A 25387-nucleotide genomic window follows, 5' to 3' on the forward strand; every position below is an offset into this window, starting at 1 on the left:
TTGCTGCCGTTGCTTTTGGTGTTTTAGACATGAAGTCTTTGCCCATGCCTATGTCCTGAATGGTACTACCTAGGTTTTCCTCTAGGATTTTTATGGTATTAGGTCTAACATTTAAGTCTCTAATCCATCTTGAATTAATTTTCGTATAAGGAGTAAGGAAAGGATCCAGTTTCAGCTTTCTACTTATGGCTAGCCAATTTTCCCAGCACCATTTATTAAATAGGGAATCCTTTCCCCATTTCTTGCTTCTCTCAGGTTTGTCAAAGATCAGATAGCTGTAGATGTGTGGTATTATTTCTGAGGACTCTGTTCTGTTCCATTGGTCTATATCTCTGTTTTGGTACCTGTACCATGCTGTTTTGGTTACTGTAGCCTTGTAGTATAGTTTGAAGTCAGGTAGCGTGATGCCTCCAGCTTTGTTCTTTTGACTTAGGATTGTCTTGGAGATGCGGGCTCTTTTTTGGTTCCATATGAACTTTAAAGCAGTTTTTTCCAATTCTGTGAAGAAACTCATTGGTAGCTTGATGGGGATGGCATTGAATCTATAAATTACCTTGGGCAGTATGGCCATTTTCACGATATTGATTCTTCCTATCCATGAGCATGGTATGTTCTTCCATTTGTTTGTGTCCTCTTTTATTTCACTGAGCAGTGGTTTGTAGTTCTCCTTGAAGAGGTCCTTTACATCCCTTGTAAGTTGGATTCCTAGGTATTTGATTCTCTTTGAAGCAATTGTGAATGGAAGTTCATTCCTGATTTGGCTCTCTGTTTGTCTGTTACTGGTGTATAAGAATGCTTGTGATTTTTGCACATTAATTTTGTATCCTGAGACTTTGCTGAAGTTGCTTATCAGCTTAAGGAGATTTTGGGCTGAGACAATGGGGTTTTCTAAATATACAATCATGTCATCTGCAAAGAGAGACAATTTGACTTCTTCTTTTCCTAACTGAATGCCCTTGATTTCTTTCTCTTGCCTAATTGCCCTAGCCAGAACTTCCAACACTATGTTGAATAGGAGTGGTGAGAGAGGGCATCCCTGTCTTGTGCCAGTTTTCAAAGGGAATTTTTCCAGTTTTTGCCCATTCAGTATGATATTGGCTGTGGGTTTGTCATAAATAGCTCTTATTATTTTGAGGTACGTTCCATCAATACCGAATTTATTGAGAGTTTTTAGCATGAAGGGCTGTTGAATTTTGTCAAAAGCCTTTTCTGCATCTATTGAGATAATCATGTGGTTCTTGTCTTTGGTTCTGTTTATATGCTGGATTATGTTTATTGATTTGCGAATGTTGAACCAGCCTTGCATCCCAGGGATGAAGCCCACTTGATCATGGTGGATAAGCTTTTTGATGTGTTGCTGAATCCGGTTTGCCAGTATTTTATTGAGGATTTTTGCACCGATGTTCATCAGGGATATTGGTCTAAAATTCTCTTTTTTTGTTGTGTCTCTGCCAGGCTTTGGTATCAGGATGATGTTGGCCTCATAAAATGAGTTAGGGAGGATTCCCTCTTTTTCTATTGATTGGAATAGTTTCAGAAGGAATGGTACCAACTCCTCCTTGTACCTCTGGTAGAATTCAGCTGTGAATCCATCTGGTCCTGGACTTTTTTTGGTTGGTAGGCTATTAATTATTGCCTCAGTTTCAGAGCCTGCTATTGGTCTATTCAGGGATTCAACTTCTTCCTGGTTTAGTCTTGGAAGAGTGTAAGTGTCCAGGAAATTATCCATTTCTTCTAGATTTTCCAGTTTATTTGCGTAGAGGTGTTTATAGTATTCTCTGATGGTAGTTTGTATTTCTGTGGGGTCGGTGGTGATATCCCCTTTATCATTTTTAATTGCATCGATTTGATTCTTCTCTCTTTTCTTCTTTATTAGTCTTGCTAGTGGTCTGTCAATTTTGTTGATCTTTTCAAAAAACCAACTCCTGGATTCATTGATTTTTTGGAGGGTTTTTTGTGTCTCTATCTCCTTCAGTTCTGCTCTGATCTTAGTTATTTCTTGCCTTCTGCTAGCTTTCGAATGTGTTTGCTCTTGCTTCTCTAGTTCTTTTAATTGCGATGTTAGAGTGTCAGTTTTAGATCTTTCCTGCTTTCTCTTGTGGGCATTTAGTGCTATAAATTTCCCTCTGCACACTGCTTTAAATGTGTCCCAGAGATTCTGGTATGTTGTATCTTTGTTCTCATTGGTTTCAAAGAACATCTTTATTTCTGCCTTCATTTCGTTATGTACCCAATAGTCATTCAGGAGCAGGTTGTTCAGTTTCCATGTAGTTGAGCGGTTTTGATTGAGTTTCTTAGTCCTGAGTTCTAGTTTGATTGCACTGTGGTCTGAGAGACAGTTTGTTATAATTTCTGTTCTTGTACATTTGCTGAGGAGTGATTTACTTCCAATTACGTGGTCAATTTTGGAGTAAGTACGATGTGGTGCTGAGAAGAATGTATATTCTGTTGATTTGGGGTGGAGAGTTCTGTAGATGTCTATTAGGTCTGCTTGCTGCAGAGATGAGTTCAATTCCTGGATATCCTTGTTAACTTTCTGTCTCGTTGATCTGTCTAATGTTGACAGTGGAGTGTTGAAGTCTCCCATTATTATTGTATGGGAGTCTAAGTCTCTTTGTAAGTCTGTAAGGACTTGCTTTATGAATCTGGGTGCTCCTGTATTGGGTGCATATATATTTAGGATAGTTAGCTCTTCCTGTTGAATTGATCCCTTTACCATTATGTAATGGCCTTCTTTGTCTCTTTTGATCTTTGCTGGTTTAAGTCTGTTTTATCAGAGACTAGGATTGCCACCCCTGCTTTTTTTTGTTCTCCATTTGCTTGGTAAATCTTCCTCCATCCCTTTATTTTGAGCCTATGTATGTCTCTGCGTGTGAGATGGGTCTCCTGAATACAGCAGACTGATGGGTCTTGACTCTTTATCCAGTTTGCCAGTCTGTGTCTTTTAATTGGAGCATTTAGTCCATTTACATTTAAGGTTAAGATTGTTATGTGTGAACTTGATCCTGCCATTATGATATTAACTGGTTATTTTGCTCGTTAGTTGATGCAGTTTCTTCCTAGCCTCGATGGTCTTTACATTTTGGCATGTTTTTGCAATGGCTGGTACCGGTTGTTCCTTTCCATGTTGAGTGCTTCCTTCAGGGTCTCTTGTAAGGCAGGCCTAGTGGTGACAAAATCTCTAAGCATTTGCTTATCTGTAAAGGATTTTATTTCTCCTTCACTTATGAAACTTAGTTTGGCTGGATATGAAATTCTGGGTTTAAAATTCTTTTCTTTAAGAATGTTGAATATTGGCCCCCACTCTCTTCTGGCTTGTAGAGTTTCTGCCGAGAGATCTGCTGTTAGTCTGATGGGCTTCCCTTTGTGGGTAACCCGACCTTTCTCTCTGGCTGCCCTTAAGATTTTTTCCTTCATTTCAACTTTGGTGAATCTGGCAATTATGTGTCTTGGAGTTGCTCTTCTCGAGGAGTATCTTTGTGGCGTTCTCTGTATTTCCTGGATTTGAATGTTGGCCTGCCCTACTAGGTTGGGGAAGTTCTCCTGGATGATATCCTGAAGAGTGTTTTCCAACTTGGTTCCATTTTCCCCCTCACTTTCAGGCACCCCAATCAGACGTAGATTTGGTCTTTTTACATAATCCCATACTTCTTGCAGGCTTTGTTCATTTCTTTTTCTTCTTTTTTCTTTTGGTTTCTCTTCTCGCTTCATTTCATTCATTTGATCCTCAATCGCTGATACTCTTTCTTCCAGTTGATCGAGTCGGTTACTGAAGCTTGTGCATTTGTCACGTATTTCTCGTGTCATGGTTTTCATCTCTTTCATTTCGTTTATGATCTTCTCTGCATTAATTACTCTAGCCATCAATTCTTCCACTTTTTTTCCAAGATTTTTAGTTTCTTTGCGCTGGGTACGTAATTCCTCCTTTAGCTCTGAGAAATTTTATGGACTGAAGCCTTCTTCTCTCATCTCGTCAAAGTCATTCTCCGTCCAGCTTTGATCCATTGCTGGCGATGAGCTGCGCTCCTTTGCCGGGGGAGATGCACTATTGTTTTTTGAATTTCCAGCTTTTCTGCCCTGCTTTTTCCCCATCTTTGTGGTTTTATCTGCCTCTGGTCTTTGATGATGGTGATGTACTGATGGGGTTTTGGTGTAGGTGTCCTTCCTGTTTGATAGTTTTCCTTCTAACAGTCAGGACCCTCAGCTGTAGGTCTGTTGGAGATTGCTTGAGGTCCACTCCAGACCCTGTTTGCCTGGGTATCAGCAGCAGAGGCTGCAGAAGATAGAATATTTCTGAACAGCGAGTGTACCTGTCTGATTCTTGCTTTGGAAGCTTCCTCTCAGGGGTGTACTCCACCCTGTGAGGTGTGGGGTGTCAGACTGCCCCTAGTGGGGGATGTCTCCCAGTTAGGCTACTCAGGGGTCAGGGACCCACTTGAGCAGGGAGTCTGTCCCTTCTCAGATCTCAACCTCCATGTTGGGAGATCCACTGCTCTCTTCAAAGCTGTCAGACAGAGTCATTTGCGTCTGCAGAGGGTTCTGCTGCGTTTATTGTTTACTGTGCCCTGCCCCCAGAGGTGGAGTCTACAGAGACAGGCAGGTTTCCTTGAGTTGCTGTGAGCTCCACCCAGTTCGAGCTTCCCAGCAGCTTTGTTTACCTACTTAAGCCTCAGCAATGGCGGGCGCCCCTCCCCCAGCCTCGCTGCTGCCTTGCCGGTAGATCACAGACTGCTGTGCTAGCAATGAGGGAGGCTCCGTGGGCGTGGGACCCTCCCGGCCAGGTGTGGGATATGATCTCCTGGTGTGCCTGTTTGCTTAAAGCGCAGTATTGGGGTGGGAGTTACCCGATTTTCCAGGTGTTGTGTGTCTCAGTTCCCCTGGCTAGGAAAAGGGATTCCCTTCCCCCTTGTGCTTCCCAGGTGAGGCAATGCCTCACCCTGCTTCAGCTCTCGCTGGTCGGGCTGCAGCAGCTGACCAGCACCGATCGTCCGGCACTCCCCAGTGAGATGAACCCAGTACCTCAGTTGAAAATGCCGAAATCACCGGTCTTCTGTGTCGCTCGTGCTGGGAGTTGGAGACTGGAGCTGTTCCTATTCGGCCATCTTGCTCCGCCCCCCTACCTGACTTTCAAATATCCGACCAAACATTCCGGCAGATAAGATCTGGTTTTAATAATATGACCCTAGAACACATAGCTCAGCCAAATCCAACCTACCTGCTTTTGTAAATAAGACTGTCTTGGAAGACAGCCTTGGCCATTCATTGTCGTATTGACTATGGCTGTTTTCAAGCTACAATGACAGAGTTACAAGTAACTGGGACAGAGACCGATGACCCTCAAAATCTGAAATATTTACTCTCTGGCTCTTTTGCAGAAAAAGTTTGCTAACCTCTGTTCTAACGTATCAGTCCATTTTACACGTAGAATTTTGTTTTTCAGGACTTTAACATACATAGAACTTTGTAAGAATGCTATTGTAATGTGTTCAATTGTACCGTATTCAATAATTCTTTTTTTTGTTTTTGAGACGGAGTCTTGCTCAGTTGCCTAGGCTGCAGTGCGGTGGCACGACCTTGGCTCACTGCAAGCTTCGCCTCCTGGGTTCATGCCATTTTCCTGCCTCAGTCTCCTGAGTAGCTGGGACTACAGGCGCCCGCCACTACGCCCGGCTAATTTTTTTTGTATTTTTAGTAGAGACGGGGTTTCACCATGTTAGCCAGGATGGTCTCAGTTTCCTGACCTCGTGATCCGCCCGTCTTGGCCTCCCAAGGTGCTGGGACTACAGGTGTAAGTCACCGCGCCCGGCCTGTATTCAATAATTCTTAATTGAATATTTAGCGGTGTTCAAGTATGTGTTGTAGAAAAAAGAAAAAGAGATGGGGTGAATGAAACGCAGAGGAAGTGTTATAAAAACTTAGTGAGCAGGCAAGGAGCTTGGGCGATACAGGCAAAATGTAAAGATGTGTTAAGTGTAGAGAATAAGAAAGTTAGTAACCCTGCAGAAAGAATGAATGGGAGGTATGAGGAAAAGGATGTAAGAGACAGCAGTGCTACTTACAGAGGAAGGGGCAAAAGGAGTAGGTAAGCCTTAAATGTTACAAAGGACCTGATCATGCTTCCCCTGCAGATACAGTTATGTCAACCCCAAATTGGCCACCCACTGGTGACAGCCATTATGGCCTCATTCTGGTTCCACCTGTCTTCTGCCCTGAAAATATGGATAAAAGCCATGGCTGCCCATCAAGGTAACTGGCGAGCTACAGGGTGGCCAGGCAGAGTTGCCCCAGCATGTCTTCAACAAGCTCCTTCTATGGGCTGAGCCCTCGTTCCACTTCAACTCTTATTCTAGAAACCACACCATCATTATTCTTCCAGCTGATGTGGCTGAGAGAGACAGGACACATCCATAACCTGTGGCCCTTCTGCCTTCTTGCACCCTGTCCTGAATTTGTTAACCCCCATTTCTTCCCCTTCTGAGCTCAGAGTCCCCTGCTTTCACATCAGTTCTCTCCATGGTCATGATGGAGAACACAGTTAGCAAAATGGCAGCCTGTGGCCTGAATCCAACCTGTACAAGTGCTTTGGCTTGCATAGTAAGTTTTATTTTATTTTGTTTTTAAAAATTTGTTGCTACCAATTTAAGTCTTTTTAATTGGGAAACTTCTTATAAAAGATTTCTGGCATTTGTTTTCTTAAATTTAAATTTTGAATAACTAATCCATGGCACTGCAATAACCAGCTTTAATGGGGTGGGGCTACCCTGGTATATAGGGCTGGGGCTCCTTAGTTTGTCACAGGCCCCACCCAGCCACCTTCACACACTGACCGTGTGGGCCGGCTCCTGAGGCATCTGGGTATGTGACCAGTGGCAGAGTGAAGAGCACAGGCTTGGAGCCAGAAGGTTGCAGACTCCGCCTTGGCCCTGTGTCCTAGTGCTTTACAGGTGCAATTTTACATGTGTTGTGCCATCATTGGATTATCGTCCATCTCCCAACCCTGGTGTGAACTCCAGCGGGGCAGGGACTGTATTTGTCTTGCTCACCTCTGCTTTCTCAGCACCTGGCACAGTGCCTGGCACAGAGGAGATGCTGCCTTAATATCTACTGGGATGATGGCTGTATGAAGGCACCAGCTTCTGTCACTCACCAGCTCCTGATGCCACACACAGACCTGCTTTGCTTTGAAAATTCGTCTGATAGTGGGGGCAAGAAGAAAAGAAGGTGAAGCATCTTCAAAAGAGAAACAAACAAAATGTTCAGGATATTAGCTTTTCCAGCTCTGCTTCTGCACGCCTAGGAAAAACCTCCTGTCTTCGCGCAGGCTGCTGTAACAGAACACTGTCACCTGGGAGGCTTAAACAGCAGATATTTACTTCTCACAGTTCTGGAGTCCAAGAAGCCCAAGGTCAAGGTGCCAGCTGGTTGGATTCCTGGTGAAGGTCTTCTTCCTGGCTTGCAGATGGTCATCTTCTTGCTGTGTCCTTGCATGGCCTGTCCTCAGTATGTGCATTCAGGGAGAGACAAGGAGGTCGAGAGCTCTCTCTCCTTCTTCTTATAAGAACAGTACTCCCACTCTGAAGACCTCACCCACATGACCTCATCTAACCCTAACACCTCCCAAAGGCCTCATCACCAAAACCCATCACATTGGAGGTAACAGCTTCAACATACGAATTTTAGGGGAGGGGAACAATTCAGTCCATAACACAACTTAAGAGTTAGCTTGGAAACATCCCTTAGACCTGTGCTGCCCAATAGAGTAGGTGCATTTACAATTAATTAAAATTAAACAAAATTAAAAATTCAATTCCTTAGTTGCACTAACCACATTTCAGTGCTCAGTAGCCACCTGTGGTTAGGGGCTATCACGTTGCACAGCCACTCAGAGCATTTCCATCATCACAGAAGGGTCTATGGGACAGCACTGCCTTAGCAAATTGCTGTAAGCTAAACTCCCTCCTGATCCCAAACTCATTCTGTCTCTCCGCCTGTTTCCACCTGTTACCTCCAGTGGCTTTTTGAGATGGGGTGATCAAATCTAACTTGTTATGTAACTAGCGAAAAGACCCTCCATATAAACTCTATACGTTCTAAATTCCGAAGACTTTAGCTCAAGCAAAAGGCAGCAAGCCTGCCAACACACACGAAGGGGAGGGGAAGGTGACCCCCAGGCTGGCAGTGTTGCACAGGGTGAGAACGCTGACATGCATGGGGAAACCTCACCCACTTCATTGTGTGCAGAAGAGTTGCTGATTCACATTAGGAAACTCGGCCTCAGTCCAACAACCCATAGGATGCCAAGCCTGGCTCCTGTCTTGACCGATGCAGTGAGATCAGGAAGATTTAGACTGCTCAAAACTGGCTGGGCTGGGACAGCCTGAAAGCTGCCATCGCCAGGGAGAAACAGAGAAACGACCCCATTTAACCATGAGGAGGCCACTGGGTTCCACTCTCAACCATTGCCACACCGATCACTCAAGTTCTCTGGAACACACCTCACTGATGAAATAAGCCAGAGGTGGGGAAACCCAAAGGAGGTGATCTGTGTGGTTCCCCAAGTCACCACTTGGTTTGTGATTTGCTCCATCCAGTCATCTCGGGACCTGTGGTTCAGTTAAGAAAATATGGAGCAAGATTGCAAGATGTGGGCATGAAGCCAGCCTTATGTGTGTTTGTGTGCTTCACAAGGTGTTTCAAAGAGAGTTTAATCAATTGTCCATATTGAAAAAGAATAAGGAGATTTCACATTAAACAGAGTTTTGGGATCACTTTGAAAAATGGAAAGATGTGGTCTCTTTGGGATCCAATCTAGAGGGGCAGCAATGGGCTAAAGCCAAGTAACGCCCCTCTATCCCCAGTGTTGGTGGGGGGTTTAGTCTCTAGTTTGCTACAGTTCCCACCCTCCCTATAACCCTATACCTAGCTCATGTCTCTCTTTTACATCACTGCACGGCCCTGTAATATTTGAGTTTGAAATCCTGATTAAGAAGAACCACATTCTGGAGCAGGTTCAATCCACAGACTAGTAGAATCATTTTCGAAAAAGTAACATTTCTTTGTGACTTCAGATGTAAATATTTCTTTTCAGTTTGTCATTTTGTTTTCCTTTTTTTGTTGTTTGTCTGCTTGTTTTTTGTCATTTGTTTTGACTTCTGGTATTCTTTGCCGTGCCAACAAGAAAAAAAAAAATTCTGTAGTTGAACCTGTCAATCTTTTCATTTATGGATTTTGGATTTCTGAGTCCTGGTTAGAAAAGCCTTTTCCACTCCAAGGTTATAAAAAATTGTGCTTATTCTCATTCTAGTATTTTTATGGTTTTATTTTTAACATTTAAACCGTCAATCCATTTGGATTTGTTTTCTGGTAGTAGGAAGGGATACTTTTCTCCAGATGGCTAACTAGCTGTTCCAATGCCATTCATTCAATAGTTCATATTTTCCCACTGACTCAAGATGTCACCTTCTCTACATACTAAATGTGTGGGTCTCTCTCTGAGACTGTTTGTTCTCCTCTATTGAACAGTGAGTGTATTCACACTAGAAGCATGTTGTTTTGATTACTGAAGCTTTATGATATGCTTAAATATTGGTATGCCTAGTACCTAATTGCTTTTCTTTTGCATACTTTTTCAAGTCCAATCTCCTGTGTTCACAGATTCAAACCAGGGTTCACAGGAAAGGAAATACAAATCAGTCAAGGGTCTGAAAAGATGCTCAACCTCACTTGTGAGACAAGACTTAGAAATTACTACTGCCTGAGACACCATTTTTTCATGCACTGGCAAAAACTTCAACGATTAGATGACACTGGGTTGGTGAGTTTTTGTGAAAACAGGTACGACTCCCAGACACTGCTGGGGGGAATGTAAATGGGTTGAATCCCTACGGAGGGTAACCTGGAGATATCCACCAAATTTAAATATAGACTTGCCCCTTGACCCCAAGTCCTACTTTTTGGAAATGTGCCATTCAGATATACTTATAAAAAATAATACGCATATAGGGGTTTTCATAACCATTTTGGAGGCAGTTGTAAAAAGAGTAGAAACAGGTCAAATGGCCCCCAGTAAGGAACTGGCTCCATCATTTCCACACATCATTCAATGCAATAATAGGCAACTATGAAGAAGAATGAATAAGCTCTTTCTATATATTGACTTAGCAAGTTCTCTCCAAGGTATATAGCTAAATGAGGAAAATAAAGTGCAGAGGAGTGTGCATAGTATGTTACCTGTGAAAAGAATATAGACAAGGGTTTCTGCCATCATGTGATAATGCCTTCTTGAAAGGCCATGAGTTACGTGAACCCGTGCACTAAAATCAGAGAGCTTATGGGAAAAAGTAGGGTTAGAGCTGACGGCCCCAAAGCAATGCCACTTTGTAACCACAGCATTAACCAAAGCAGTGACAATCCTAGTAAAAATGATAGCACGGTGAAAAAACAAATATGTAAATAATAAACTGAGAAGCATTATATGAAATAGAGATCTTTGCTTTTAAAAGGAAGTGAAAGTATCTTGATGGAGGTGATGAAGAGATGATGGAGGTGTTGAATTATGGAAACAAGGGCAAAATGCACAAAAATTGGCGGGAATTGCAAAATTAGTTCTCCCAAAATAGAACATGTAACCAAACTGAGGAAGAGGAAGGACATAGGGCATTAGGAGCAGAACTGCACTTGTACCAGGCTTGCTGCACTTGCTTGTGTTTGGTATTTTACATTCAGCTGCTCTTAGCCTATGCTCTGGAAAAACTACAAATGAACCAGTGCAGTGGAATTTCCACTTCTGGCCAAGACTGAGTAACAAGGTCTGGATTGACCCTCCCAGCTGAAACGGTTTGAAAAGTAGGTTTCCAAGACGTTGGGCATCAGGCGTGGACAGCGATCCTTGCAAGAGAAGAAACAGATGGTGAGCTGAATGACTGCCCCAGGATAGAGTTTCCAGGAAGGGAAAACCCAGGTGGAGCCCCGTGATCTCTCTGAGCTGGGGAGATGGAGCTACAAGTCAGGGGAGGCTAATGTGGCTGGGTTTGGCAGAGCAGAACTCCCAGAAAAAGAGAGCTGTGCTGGGAGCGCTCTGGAGGTTTGCTCACAGTTCCCCTTGAGTGGCCACCTGAGAACTGATGAGCAAGCACATGGGTGTGAGGAAATTACCCAGGGCTGAGAGAGAACCACTGGAAAAGATCAGAAGCAACAAGCTTCAGAGCTCATCATGAAGCCGGGAATAGTTCCTGATCCCACCTGCCAGAATTGCAGAACCTCACAATTCATGGGGCATTGGGTAGAATACTCAGAAGGGTTTGCCTCAGTAGTGGAAAAAATTTCTCCTGGACTAAACGCTGCTCTGATCCCAACTGGCAAGGCTGAAAGCAAGACTCAAAAGAATCCAACAGTTTCTAAGTAACCTAACTGCATCCCAGAACAAAGCTCAAAAGTATTTATAGGAATATAAAAATATCCAGCATCTGACAAGGTAAAATTTATGTTTGGCATCCAATTGAAACTTATCAGGCATGCAGGGAAGCAGAAAAATATGATTTTTCACACGGAGAAAAATCAATGAAAATGAACTCAGAAATGACAGGAATGATAGAACTAGACACGGACATTAAAACGTTTACTACAACTGGACTCTATCTGTTCAAGAAGCCAGAAGATTGGACATGTTATATACAGACATGGAAGTTATAAAAAAAAGACCCAGGCTGGGCACGATGGCTCATGTCTGTACTAGCACTTTGGGAGGCTGATGTGGGCAGACTGCCTGAGCTCAGGAGTTCGAGATTAGCCTGGCCAACATGGCAAAACCCCGTCTCCACTTAAAATACAAAAATTAGCCAGGCGTGGTGGTGAGCACCTGTAATTCCAGCTACTCAGGTGGCTGAGGCATGAGAATCGCTTGAACTCTGGAAGCAGAGGTTGCAGTGAGCCGAGATTATGCCACTGCACTCCAGCCTGGGTGACAGAGCAAGGCTCTGTCTTAAAAAAAAAAAAAAGACCCAAGTCAAACTTCTAGAGATGAAAATGATGTACGGGATGAAAAATGACCTGGGTGTAATTAACAGCAGATCAGATACTACAGAAGAAAAGATTTATGAACTTGGAGTGGGAGGTAGCAGTGGTGGAACATCAGAAAAAAATTTGAAGAAATATTGGCTGAAAAATTTCCAAATTTGATGAAAACAATAAATCCACAGATCTAAGTGTCTCAACGAACACAGAGCATGAGAATCATAAAGAAAACTACATCAAGGCACACAACAACAACAGTGATAGAGAAACCGCTAGATGCAAATGAAACAATGCAACTTCCGAGTTATACTAACATAGTTTTCTTATTTATGAATCACGTCTGAACTAATTCTTGTAATAGTAACATACAATATAACAGACTGCTTATATTTTACTTATGTTTGCAAAAATAAGTTCTGGATGGCTTCCCATGAAACTATTACAGTGGTTAATGGTTAGGGGTTTGAAAATGGGGTGGATGTAGCATGAAGGCAGAAGAAAGAGTTCTATAGATGCCTGAACTAGGTGAATGCATAACCTGTTTAAAAAATTCATGTGTCTTTTTTTTAATTATTATTATGAAAGGAATATATTGGAGAGAGGGGAACTAGGGAGTGATGCTAATGGGCATGGGGTTTCTTTGGGGGAGGGGTGACAAAAATGCTGTGGAATCAGATGGTGGTTATGGTTGCACAATTTTAGTGAACATACTAAAAACACTAAATTGAACACTTTAGGTGAAGTTTACCAGCCTGTGCAACACAATGAAATCCCGTCTCTATAAAAAAATAAACAAAATTAGCTTGGCATGGTGGCAGGCACCTGCTAGTCCCAGCTACTCAGGAGGCTGAGGTGGGAGAATCACTTGAACCCAGGAGGTGGAGGTTGCAGTGAGCTGCCTTCGCACCACTGCACTCCAGCCTGGGCGACAGAGAGAGACCCTGCCTCAAAAAAAAAAAAAAAAAAAAAAAAAAAGGTGAAGTTTAGATATGTGAGTTATATCTCAGTTAAAAATTAAGGCTGAGCACAGTGGCTCATGCCTGTAATCCCAGCACTTTGCGGGGCTGACGTGGATCACTTGAGGTCAGGAGTTCGAGACCAGCCTGGCCAACACGGCGAAACCCCATCTCTACTAAAAATACAAAAATTAGCCAGGTGTGGTGGCAGGTGCCTGTAATCCCAGCTACTTGGAAGACTGAGGCTGGAGAATTGCTTGAATCCAGGAGGCAGAGGTTGCAGTGAGCCGAGATCGCGCCACTGTACTCCAGCCTGGACGACAAAGTGAGACTCCGTCTCAAAAAGAAACAATTTAATTAAAACACAGGAAAAATAAATATATACATGTTCATTGTTTAAAACAATAGAAATTCAAAGAGCGTTCATAAAGGAAGGGTCCTAAAAGATCCTGACATCCAGGGCTTCTCAGTGACCACAGAACGAGTTTAGACAGAGGGGCCCTCAGCCTATCTGCTTGGGAAAACTGCCTCCTGAATTCTATTCCTGGAGAAGTATAAGGCACAACAGCTTGCAAAGGCTCTGAAAAGTCTTATAGCAAAGATGTCCATTCTAACATTGTGGCATGCACTATTTACTAAATGTATTTGGTATGTATGACCATGACCTGCACCAACCCCTTTATTTTTTCCTGGAGCACTTGTTAGCACTAGAACTGTGGAACACAGATCATGAAAGTTCTGTCACTTGTCCAAGGTCACACAGTTTACTGGTGGTAGATTTCATTAATCTGACATAGAGACTTCCTAAATCCAACACAATCCGGCCTCGGAGGTCTGGAGATGAGATCATTGAGTTACAAGTGCTTTTACTGAACTGTTAATTTCCGATACATCCTTGAATTGCATGTTTCCATGTTGCTCCTGAGTGGCTGCTGGAGGGGTTCTAAGCTTCAGTCTTTACGTTCCCTGGCCCTTCATAAATGCAAAAGGAGTTTCCATTGGACAGGGCTTCCACTGTTTTCCTGCTTTTTTTCTTTTTTTTTTTGAGATGGAGTCTTGCTTTGTCGCCCAGACTGGAGTGCAGTGGCATGATCTTGGCTCGCTGCAACCTCCGCCACCTGGGTTCAAGCGATTCTCCTGCCTCAGCCTCCCAAGTAGCTGGAATTGCAGGCGTGTGCCACCACACCTGGATAATTTTTGTATTTTAAGTAGAGATGGGGTTTTGCCATGTTGGCCAGGCTGGTCTCAAACTCCTGAGCTCAGAAGATCTGCCCACCTCAGCCTCCCAAAGGGCTGGGATTATAGGCATGAGCCACTGTGCTTGGCCTGTTTTTAAGTCTCCCTACAACACAGAGTTCACTGGAAGGGGAGTTTATGTGGATGCAGACAGTACTACAGTCTCAAATTAGTATTCCTCTTTTCTCTTACCCTGGCCACTTACTAAAATGGAGAGTTCAGGAAATAGAAGTGAACTTGGAAAGAACACGGCCCATCAAACCTGAAGTGAGGCTAACAATGTCAATCATAACAACGATAATTAACATTTAGAGAGCATTAGTTTGTGCCAGGCACTGCTCTAAATACTTCACATACATTAACACATTTAGTCATCATAGCACCCCACGAGTCAGGTACTCTTAGCGTCCCCATTTCACAGGGAAGGAAACTGGAGTACTGAGAAGGAACTGAGCTCAAGGTCCCAGGGCTGGTTTGCAGCTGTATTCGGATGTTAACTCAACCTGACTTGAGAGCCCCTGCTTTCAGTTGTTTTTAACTACCATGCTAAGGAAGGAATAACAGAGATAATAAAAAGAAAATCCAGCCTTTATGGATCTCATCTGATGTGCCCATGAATCATGTTATTTAGTCTCCCAAAGCCTCATGTTGTCACTTCTCTTACTATGATACCAGTTTCACAGGTGAGGAAACTGAGGCACAGAGAAGTCCATGTGCTTCCCCAACTCATGCCACTGTGTGTGGGGTACCGCCAGGACTGACCACAGGCCAGGTCCAGAGCTCTTAACTCCTCTGTGGCACCAGAAACTTCTTATAACACACTCTGGAGATTTTTTTCCCTCTTTTTAACCTTGGTGGTTATTTCTGTGAACAGCAGTGTTTTACCAGGAGAAGCCAAAAAGAAAAAAATCAAACCCATAAGAAATACACTTCAGGCATAAAAACCCCAGGGTGAACTTAAAATAAAGAAAATAAACAACCATGCAAAGGCTGAACGAGAGCTGTGAACTTTTTTCTTTTACGTTTATTGTATATGCTATGGAGAGGCAGTGTTAGCCAAACAGCTACAGATCTCAAACCAGGGCCTTATGGGGTGATGGCTGTGCTAAAGCTTTTGGAAGTTTATGAGATTAGCTAGAAGACCTAGTGGGAGGCATCCTGGCTTGTCTAAAGCTTGCTCTGTGCTCTTCCGTAAGATGCTCCGTCGCAGTGCCTCAGTTTACTCATCTGTAAAATGATGAGGTGAGCCCCATGAGCGTCCTTTTTTTGCTTCTATAAAATTATACATTTTTTCTTTTTATGAGACAGGGTCATGCTCTATTGCCCAGGCTGGAGTGCAGTGGGGTGATCATAGCTCACTGCAGCCTTGAACTCCTGGACTCAAACAATCCTCCCACCTCAGCCTCCTGAGTAGCTGGAACTACAGGTGCACTCCACCATGCCCAGCATTTTTTTTTCTTTTTTTTTTTTTTAGAGACAGGGTCTTGCTGTATTGCCCAGGCTGGAGTACAGTGTCATGATCATGGCTTACTGTAGCCTTGACCTCCCAGGCTGAAGTGATCCTCCTACCTCAGCCTATTGAGTAGCTGGGACTACAGGCATGCATCGCCACGCCCAGCTAATTTTTTTTTTTTTTTTTTTGTAGAGATAGGTTTCACCAGGTTTCCGAGGCTGGTCTTGAACTCTTGGACTCAAGCAATAAATATACCTGCCTTGGCCTCCCAAAGTGCTGGGATTATGGGCCAAAATTATGGTTTTAATTCTCAGAAAGGAAAAGGACTTATGTTAGCTTCTCACTATGGGCCAATTTCACAAAATCAGCATTTTCAGGCCTAAAAGTTAATAAGCCTCAATCTGCTTTATTTTCTTCTTCCTCTGAGAAACTAAGCTCAACCAATGTCTTCCATTCTGAAATGCTCTCAGTAGTTCGAGAGTTTATTTCTCCTCTGGAACAACTCAAAAAAAAAAAAAAAAAAGTTAATAGGAAGCACATGGGCATGGTGTGTGAGCGTTCCGTGTGTTTGTGTTTGAAAAAAATACTTAAGGAGGAATATGTCAGGCTTGCAAAATGCCTGGGCTGTCTCAAGAGCAGTTTATAGCCATTAGCATCAGACTGAAGGCAGTTAATTGGGACAAAGCCCAGCTGCTGCCGCTGCCCTTCTGTCATCTGGGCTGCAAGGAGGATAAGAAAATAACCTGGACGATTCCCATGGTAGGGTGAGAAAAGAGCTGGAGACGGTGGCTGGTGGGGATTGAGATGGGGAGTGGGGGCCTAGGCTCACCCCTGAGAATCACCTTCCAGATGGATCTAAGAGAGTGTGAAGGGCAGGATGGCGTGAGGGTTATGTGCCTGGGCAACTGCCTGGCTCATCTCCCACTGCCATGGCTGTGTGATCTTGGGTAAGTGACTGAAACACTTTATGCCTCAGTTTCTCCACCTGTAAGATGAGGGCAGTGATAGTGCCCATGTCATGGGGCTACTGGGGAGATTAAGAGGCATGTTTATGTGCAGACGTTAGGACAGTGCCTGGAGTCCTAAAGGAGTCTAGGAAATCTCATCATTTAGAGGAAGTGGCACCGGAGAAACCGGAGTCTGAATCCTAGCTCCGAACACTTATCAGCTCTGCGGTTTTGGGCAAGTCACTTGCCCTCTCTGAGCCTCACTTTCACCATCTCTGAAAGCAGGGCTGATGGGGCCCACCTCACGTGGTTGCTGTAAGGACCAGAGAAGAAAGAACATTATTCTGCATATCCTGCTCTGGGGAGGATAGGATGAGGCTCCTTTGGAGTCCTTGAACACTGTGAGCCTTTTCCTGCCGCAGGGCCTTTGCTCTTGCGTTCCTGCTGCCTGTACGGCCCGGCTCTGGCCCCTCCTGTGGCGGCCTCCTTTCCACCAGGAGGCGCCTGACCACCTGGGGAATGCCGATTGCCACTTCTGGGCTACATCATTGCTCACGGTCCAGCATGCCACCCTGCTTTTGTCTGTCACAGGCTTCATCAAAATCTAAAATTATTTATCTATTTGTCAATCGATTACCATCCATCTTTCTCTACGAGGAGACTGTCTTTGTGGGCTGCTGTGCCCTCAGTGCCTAGAAGGGTGCCAGGTGTCAAGCTGGTGCTCAACATACGGAATGAATGAATGAATGAATGAATGGGGGCCCCTCCTACAGACCTTAGGTCACTTATTGTGTGGCTGAGGGGGTGTCAAAATGGGATGGGGGACTGGGTTCCCAGTTCAACCTCTGTGGCCTCAGAAGCCCTGAGGCAGTAAGTCCAGTTTCTATTTAAAGAGCTGGAAAGAAACTGGCTTGAAACGGACTCGAACGCACGTTGAAGTTCAGTACCTTTACACCCCTCCTAATTTCAGGGCTGGTGCCATTTTTCACTCACTACTTGGAGAGATGGGTCCCAGCAGTTTACTCCCTTCAGTGGGTCTCAGAAAGGCCCCAATTGGGGACACAGAGATGACAGCAGAAGCAGAGGAGGCAGGAAAGTGCCAGGGTTACAGGGACGGGCTTTGCAGTGAGGCTGGGGGTCGGGATTCCACCAGGCCCCCAAGAGATCTGACGCAGTCCCTTTGCCATTACGCTTACAATAAAATCGAAACTCCTTGCCCTAGTGTTGGCCAAATCAGTCATTCCTTCTATGCCTCAGTTTCCTCTTCTGTGAAATGGGAATGATACAGTGCGGTCGCTTCAGAGCGTCATGAAGGTTGTATGAGAGAATCCACACAGCATCACCTGGCAGCTAGCATGTTTGGTCAAGGCTAGCTCATGGCATCACTGACAAACTTGAACACAGACCTTTCCAGAGAGCTATTCTCAGGGCTGGGCATGAATGCTTATCAGCTGCTTTCCTTACACACATCTCTAAGATTATTGTTCTCCTTTCACAATTTTTTTTTTTCCTGAAATGTTGCCCTTGACAACCATTTTTATTACTTCCTTAATAAAAATTAAAATAATCAAGATGAAGTGATAATACTTCCAAGTAGTTTCTTTTAAAAGAAAAGTACCATCAAAGCTGGGTGCAGCAGTGCACACCTGTGGTCGCAGATACTCTGAAGTGGCAGAAACACTTGAGCCCAGTCTGGGCAACATAGCAAGACTCTGTCTCAAAAAAAAGTACAATCACTCATCAGCCCAGCACTTTGTCATTTTACTTTTTCAGACCCTTGATGGTAATTTTTAGCAACTTATATAAAGGGAAACAGCAGAATGGGGATCCCGAAAATTACAGCCACCAGCCCTCTGCTCCATGCATCACCTCCAGCATGCTCCCAAGGGGGCATCAGAACTGAGAAGGGCTCTTGGATGGTAAAGAGTGGAGGTGAGCATGGGAGAACCCAGCAAGCCAGTTCCTTATGGCATGTGGGTGGAGGATTACACAATGGAGTTCTTTCTTCCTTAAGGCCACCCTCTGGGGCTGCAGAGCCTTGATCCTCCTGCCTGGAATAACAGCTTCTTTACCTGACTGTCCAATATTTCCACCATCCAACATTTCTGAGTCTCTACAATAGACTTGCCTGTCCCATCACACTTAAAATACAAGCAAACTCCTTCCCACATCCCTCAAGGCCATGCGTGATTGTGCCTTGCTCTTCGTCCAAGATTCTTTCCTCCTACATGCCTTCTGACTTTGCTCCAGTCTCACGGGTCTCTGCTCTGTGCCTCAAATACATACAGACATTTCCCTGCATGCAGCGTTTGCACAGGCTGTTCCCTCTACCTGGAATGCTCTTCCCTAAGATGTCCACGTGGCTGCTTTGCCTCACCCTTTGGGTTTCTGTCCAATGTCATCTCTTCAAGAGCCTTCCCTGATGATTTGATCTAAAGTCACAAATCTCACCTTTCCTGACCTCCCAAGTGCTCATCACTCTCTATGCAAAGACCAGGTTTTTTTACATTCAACCCCTTCCCAAATCATCTGGCTCATTTGCCAACTTTATCATTAGTCTTTCCCCAATGCCAGGTAATGACCATGAAGGCAGATCTCGTATCTACTTTGTCCACTCCTTGAGATAGAGCCTGGCACATAGTAGGTGCTCAAAAAATCTGCTGAATGAATGAATGAATGGACACCCAACTTAGGTGGTCCTTAGAGACGGGCAGGAAGGGGCCACAGCGCCACACTGACCGTGCATCTGGTAGGTGTATGGGCTCTGTCCAGTGGGTGGGGTGCTGAAGCTGGAGCCATAGCTGAGGAATCCACTCTGGCCAGGGGAATGGTTCAAGCTGTCTTCTGTCTTGATGCCTTTGAAGGAAGAGGGGGAAAAAAAAGGACCAAGGACACATGATTAGGATGCGTCCTTGTCACCCACAAAAGAGCTACTGGGTCAAGACAGTATGCAATTTTATCAGCTTCCAAATGAGGAGTTGCAAACTGGTGGCTTGTCAGCCAAAGTTAGCCTACAGACATGTTTGACTTGGCCTGCATATTTTTAAGAAAAACTGAATTAGTTGATTTTGTTTAAAAGTAAGAATATTTCATACACAAAAAGCTGGAGATATGGCTTCTTTTTGAATGACAAGATGGTCTAGTAACACCATGTCTGCATCACATGTGACCACAAGCTGCCCCTTTCACATGTTTCCCAGGTGATCACAGATTTCATTCCATCTGCAGGACTTTGAGGCTGGTTTTAAGATGCTATTTTCTCATCGCAGTTGTGATTTGTTTTGGTACATCCTAGGATCCTATCAAAAGTGGAGAAGGGAAAGGCAGGCTACAAACGTCTCATATTTTGTAAACGCCACCAGCTTCATGCTACCTGCCAGCGTGGTAGGTATGCAAGCCTGCAGCCCACTACTCCCCTGGGCAGTGCCGTGTATGGCTTAAATGTCCATTAGGATTTTGGGCAAAGGTGTGAAATGAACCACCCTTCCTCTGCAAAGATGATGTCACTTAACTGTCAGACACACTCTCCAATCTCATGGTGGGGGGGACCTGCTTATCCCAAGGCCACAGTTACAAATCTGCCTTCTACTTCAGCAAAATGTGGCATGCTTACCTAAAGCATAGGTACTAATTCCACGAACAACTGGTTGAGAAAGGGACTGTGTTGAGGAGGTGAGGCTAACCACCATCAGCTCATTCACTTAATTTTTATCGAAACTGTAATGAATGCATTGTGTGGAGAAATAGGAACACTTTTACACTGTTGGTGGGATTGTAAACTAGTTCAACCATTATGGAAAACAGTATGGCGATTCCTCAAGGATCTAGAACTAGATGTACCATATGACCCAGCCATCCCATTACTGGGTATATACCCAAAGGATTATAAATCATGCTGCTATAAAGACACATGCACACGTATGTTTATTGCGGCACTATTCACAATAGCAAAGACTTGGAATCAACCCAAATGTCCATCAGTGACAGACTGGATTAAGAAAATGTGGCACATATACACCATGGAATACTATGCAGCCATAAAAAAGGATGAGTTGGTGTCCTTTGTAGGGACATGGATGCAGCTGGAAACCATCATTCTTAGCAAACTATCACAAGAACAGAAAACCAAACACCGCATGTTCTCACTCATAGGTGGGAACTGAACTCGGGAAGGGGATCATCACACACCGGGGCCTATCATGGGGAGCGGGGAGGGGGGAGGGATTGCACTGGGAGTTATACCTGATGTAAATGATGAGTTGATGGGTGCTGACAAGTTGATGGGTGCAGCACAGCAACATGGCACAAGTATACATATGTAACAAACCTGCACGTTATGCACATGTACCCTAGAACTTAAAGTATAATAATAATAAAAAATAAATTAAAAAAAAAAAGAAAATTCCAATAGTACAAAAGGCATAAAGTATCTCTTCCTATCCCTGACCTCAAACCCCAGCTCTTCTGCCTATAGGCAACCACGATTACCAGCTTTATGGAACACAATTCACTTCCAGACAAGTTCTGTGCATATACCAGTTATGTATATAATATACATATGTAATGTATATATCTATTCCATCTTTTAAAAAATAAACTGGAGTATTCTATAAATTCTTCATTTTCTTTTTTTTTCTTTTACTGCTTCATAATATGTGATAATGATCATTCTTCATGAGCTTATAAAGTTCTTCCTTACTTTGTATTGATGGCTGTGTGACATTCTAATGTGTGGTTTCCCCATCATTTAACCAGTTTCCTATTCATTAACTTTTGGGTGGTTTTTAGATTTTATGACTCTAATTTAAGCTGCAGCAAATACACACATAACACACACACGCAGCAAATGTGTATATATACACACACACATGCAGAAAATATATTTAACATATAGATGTACCTATATGCATATACATATGTATTTGCTGCAGCTTATAGTCATCACACCACACACACACATTTTGTGCACATGTGCAAGTCTTTTAGGTAAATTCCCAGTAGTTGGAATCACCGAGTCCAGGGCAAGAGCATTTTAAATTTTCTTGCATGTTGCTGAATGGTGCTCCCTACATTGTAGGTGACATTCTCTCCAAGCACTGAGTGAGCCCTGCTTCTCCACAACCACACCAACTGTGTTATCAAACATTGCTTATCTCTGTCTATCTTATGGGTATAAAACAGTATCTCATTGCTGTTTAAAATTTCATTTCTTTCAAGAACACTTCCAGTTCTGCTGATGGTTTTCTTATTGAAATTACCTCCTTCTTACCCTGTCAACCCCACAAAATAAGAGAATGCTTAGTAAGGTAAAAACAGATAGATTATGAGTCAGGAAATCTGGGCTGGAGTCCTAGACGGTTTGCTTCATTGATTGGTGACCTCGAAAGTTTCTCCTGCAACCCCAGGTTGGAGGCCTCCTTTCTTGTGAAATGATGGGTTGTTAGGAAATTAAAGAGGAAAGAATGAACACATAAAGGCTCTGAACGAAGTAATTAAAGCACACATCTCTTTTGTCCTCACATCAGTCTCACGAAACAGGCAATATAGTACTTCTCTCATTTTAAAGATGTGGGAATTGAGATTGCCCATCCATTGGACTGGGGTCTTGCAATTGGCAGATAACTCTGAAGTCAATGTTCCTTATCTTGATGCTTCTCAATAATAGGTGTGAGGGGTTTTAAGCCATTGATGGTGCCAGACTTTAGTAACAACAATGATGGCAGCAACAAGCAATATTTCTACAGCACCTTCTTTTTGCTCAGTCCACCAGGAGTGGTTAACGTTGCATTGGGTACAGTCGGCCTCACTGTGCACCTAAAGTAAAATCTAAACTCTGCAGTGCAGTGACCCCCAAGGCCCTGTGTGGGCTCTGCCCACCCCTCCGACCTCACTGCCTTTCCTGGGCTCCTTCGCTTACTTTGCTCAAGCCATATGCTCAGACACTGTTTGTTTTAGTGATGGGATAGAAAGCCGAAATCAGAAATATCACTGCTTGCTCAGCCAGTTCCCTGATGATGAAATCCAGGTTGATGCCAGTTTTTACTATTACAATCCAAGATGAAATGTACATACTTCCTCCAGCAATGTCACAGTGTTTGTCTTGGTTGGATACAAGACAGAAATTGCTGCATCTAAGGATGCCTACATTGTCCATTTTAAATAGATAGAGACAAACTTCAACAATGTCTTTGGACTCAAAGCCTTTGCATATGTTGCTTCCTCTGCCTGGAACCCACACCTCCCTCTTCTCTATTAGGCAAATATTGTTTGCCTAGAAAGGCCTTCTATGACCTAAGTCAGCCCTGAGTAGCATGCAGTTCTCCTGCCTGGCACTCATCCCAGTTCACTGCTGACTCTGCTCTCTGTTTAGGCTGGAGGCTCCAGGAGGGAAGGGCTGGGTCCCTCTTGTACCCTGAAGTCTCCCCATATGTGGCTTCCTGTCTTGCACATAGTAGGTGCTCAAAAACTGGTGAATGAATGACTACGAAAGAAAAGAAAATAAAGTTTTTCACCTCTTCTTTTGTTTGCTGAAGTGGTTGGATCATAAAATTCTAATCCATGAGAAAAAGAAGAGAATATGAAAATGGCAAAGGTGCACGAGGGCCTTCATCCTGTAAGTCTGTTGTCCAGACTGCGGTCCATGTATCAGTCACAAATTCAGAATGAGAAAGTCAGACACTGAGAAGTAAACATGCAGAAACTTTTGCAGCAACTTGGCATTGTTCTGACATCTAAGGCCATTTGTCCAGACTTGTATTTAGTATGCTTTTAAAACATTTTAATTTGGCCCGGTACGGTGGCTCATGCCCGTAATCCCAGCACTTTGGGAGGCCGAGGTGGGTGGATCACTTGAGGTCAGGAGTTCAAGACCAGGCTGTCTAACATGGCGAAACCCCATCTCTACTAAAAATACAAAAATTAACTGGGTGTGGTGGTGCACACCTGTAATCCCAGCTACTCAGGAGTCTGAGGCATGAGAATTGCTTGAAACTAGAAGGTGGAGGTTGCAGTGAGCTGAGATCACGCCACTGCACCCCAGCCTGGGCTACAGAGTGAGGCTTCATCTCAAATAAATAAATACATATTTTAATTTGATTTTTCTAGCAATTCATTTTATTTTATGAAAATATTAGTCCATAGTGGAATGGCAATTAAAAAGCAAAAACCTGAAAACTGGTCTTTTAAACCAGATGGAGAAACATTGCTCTAAGAGATTGTGTTCAAAGGAAATCTGGTCACGGTTTGGCCCAGAGGCAGACTGATCTCATCAGACCTCCTGCTCCCCAGGCATCTCTGATGACTATCTTCATAGCAAAGAGAAAGAGGCCTCCGAAAAAGTGCTCGTGAACTATCTGCAAGTTCCACTGGCTTCCGCTCATGGAAGTACCAAAGTGAGTGTGTGGATTTCAGAGAGGGTGTCAAAACCAGACAGCCACTAAGTATTCATTCACTCATTCACAACTATTAGCTCAGCACCTGCAACAGGCCAGGAGATACAGATCTTGATGCTGGAGATACTGTAGTGGTTGGAGCTTACATGCTAGTGGGAGGAGAATGACAGTAGAAAAACAAATAAAAACCCACAGTAGAGGAGAAGCATACGAAATACTTTTTGGGTAACACAAGAGACAACATGATTGGCTCCCAGACTCCCTGGCACGCTCAGCGGCACACACTTTTCCCTTCCATCTTATGAACCTCACAACTAACACAATTCTCCAAACATGATTAAATCTTTTGGACTCCATTTAGAGTCTTATGGTGCTAAAAAGAAGAATGAAGCAGGGAAGGAGGTGGCAAAGTTGGTCAATGGGAGTTGGGATTTGAAATTTCAAACAGAGTGATCCGGAAAGGTCCCATGGAGGATGAGGAAGAGGTCCCATGGAGGAAGAGACATTTGAACAAAGACCTGAAGGACGCAAAGGAGCAAGATTCGTGGATACCCGAAGGAATACCTGTCCAGGCAGAGGGAAGGCATGTGCGAAGGTCCTGAGGCAGAAGCGTACTTGGTATGTTGGATGAATTAACAGCAAGGAAGCCAGTGAGGCTGGAGTGGGGAGAGGGTGAGTGATGAAGTCAGAAAGATCATCAAGATGGGGATGGGGCAAAGATACTGCAGTGGAAAACCTTTGGCTTTGATCCTGAGAGGGGCCCCAGAGGGATCTCAGCAGAGGAGAGACAGGAGATGGTTCGTGTTTAAAATATCAACAGCCCCCTGAGCAGGTGCTCAGTGATGTGAATTCTGGATCAGCCCATGGCACTTGGCACAGTCCAGAGTCCTCGTTTCCTGTCCTGGCTCTGGGATATCACTGAGACAGGTGCCCTCTGCTTTCCAAGCCTCAGTTTCCTCATGACTACAATGAGGGTTTTGGACCAAATGAGCGCTTCCCTATCTTCAATGTTGTGCACCATTTGCTTAGTTTTCCCGTATCCCAGCACCATCCATATAATGATTCATTTCATGTTATTTTTAAACATCAGGCCAGGCGTGGTGGCTCATGCCTGTAATTCCAGCACTTTGAGAGGCCGAGGCAGACAGATCATTTGAAGCCAGGAGTTCAAGACCAGCCTGGGAAACATGGTGAAACTAAAAATACAAAAAATACAAAAAATTAGCTGGGTGTGGTGGCACACATATGTAATTCCAGCTATTCAGGAGGCTGAGGCAGGAGAATTGCTTGAACATGGGAGGCAGAGGTTGCAGTGTGCCGAGATCATGCCACTGCACTCCAGCCTGGGTGACAGGGACAGACTGCATCTCAAAAAAAAAAAAAAAAAAAAAA

General features: G+C 43.9%; 1 protein-coding gene across 2 annotated transcripts in view; it reads right to left on the reverse strand.

Annotated features, from left to right (window-relative positions):
* Positions 1 to 25387, reverse strand: part of EYA2 (EYA transcriptional coactivator and phosphatase 2) — a 309580-nt gene that overhangs the window by 166139 nt on the left and 118054 nt on the right. For both annotated transcript variants that reach the window (XM_025400344.1, XM_025400343.1), the window contains exon 5: positions 19344 to 19460. In XM_025400344.1, coding sequence (XP_025256129.1) covers positions 19344 to 19460 — 117 coding nt within the window. The remainder of the gene's footprint in view (positions 1 to 19343; positions 19461 to 25387) is intronic.

The sequence above is a fragment of the Theropithecus gelada genome, chromosome 10, assembly GCF_003255815.1.
Source record: "Theropithecus gelada isolate Dixy chromosome 10, Tgel_1.0, whole genome shotgun sequence".
Lineage (NCBI taxonomy): Eukaryota > Metazoa > Chordata > Mammalia > Primates > Cercopithecidae > Theropithecus > Theropithecus gelada.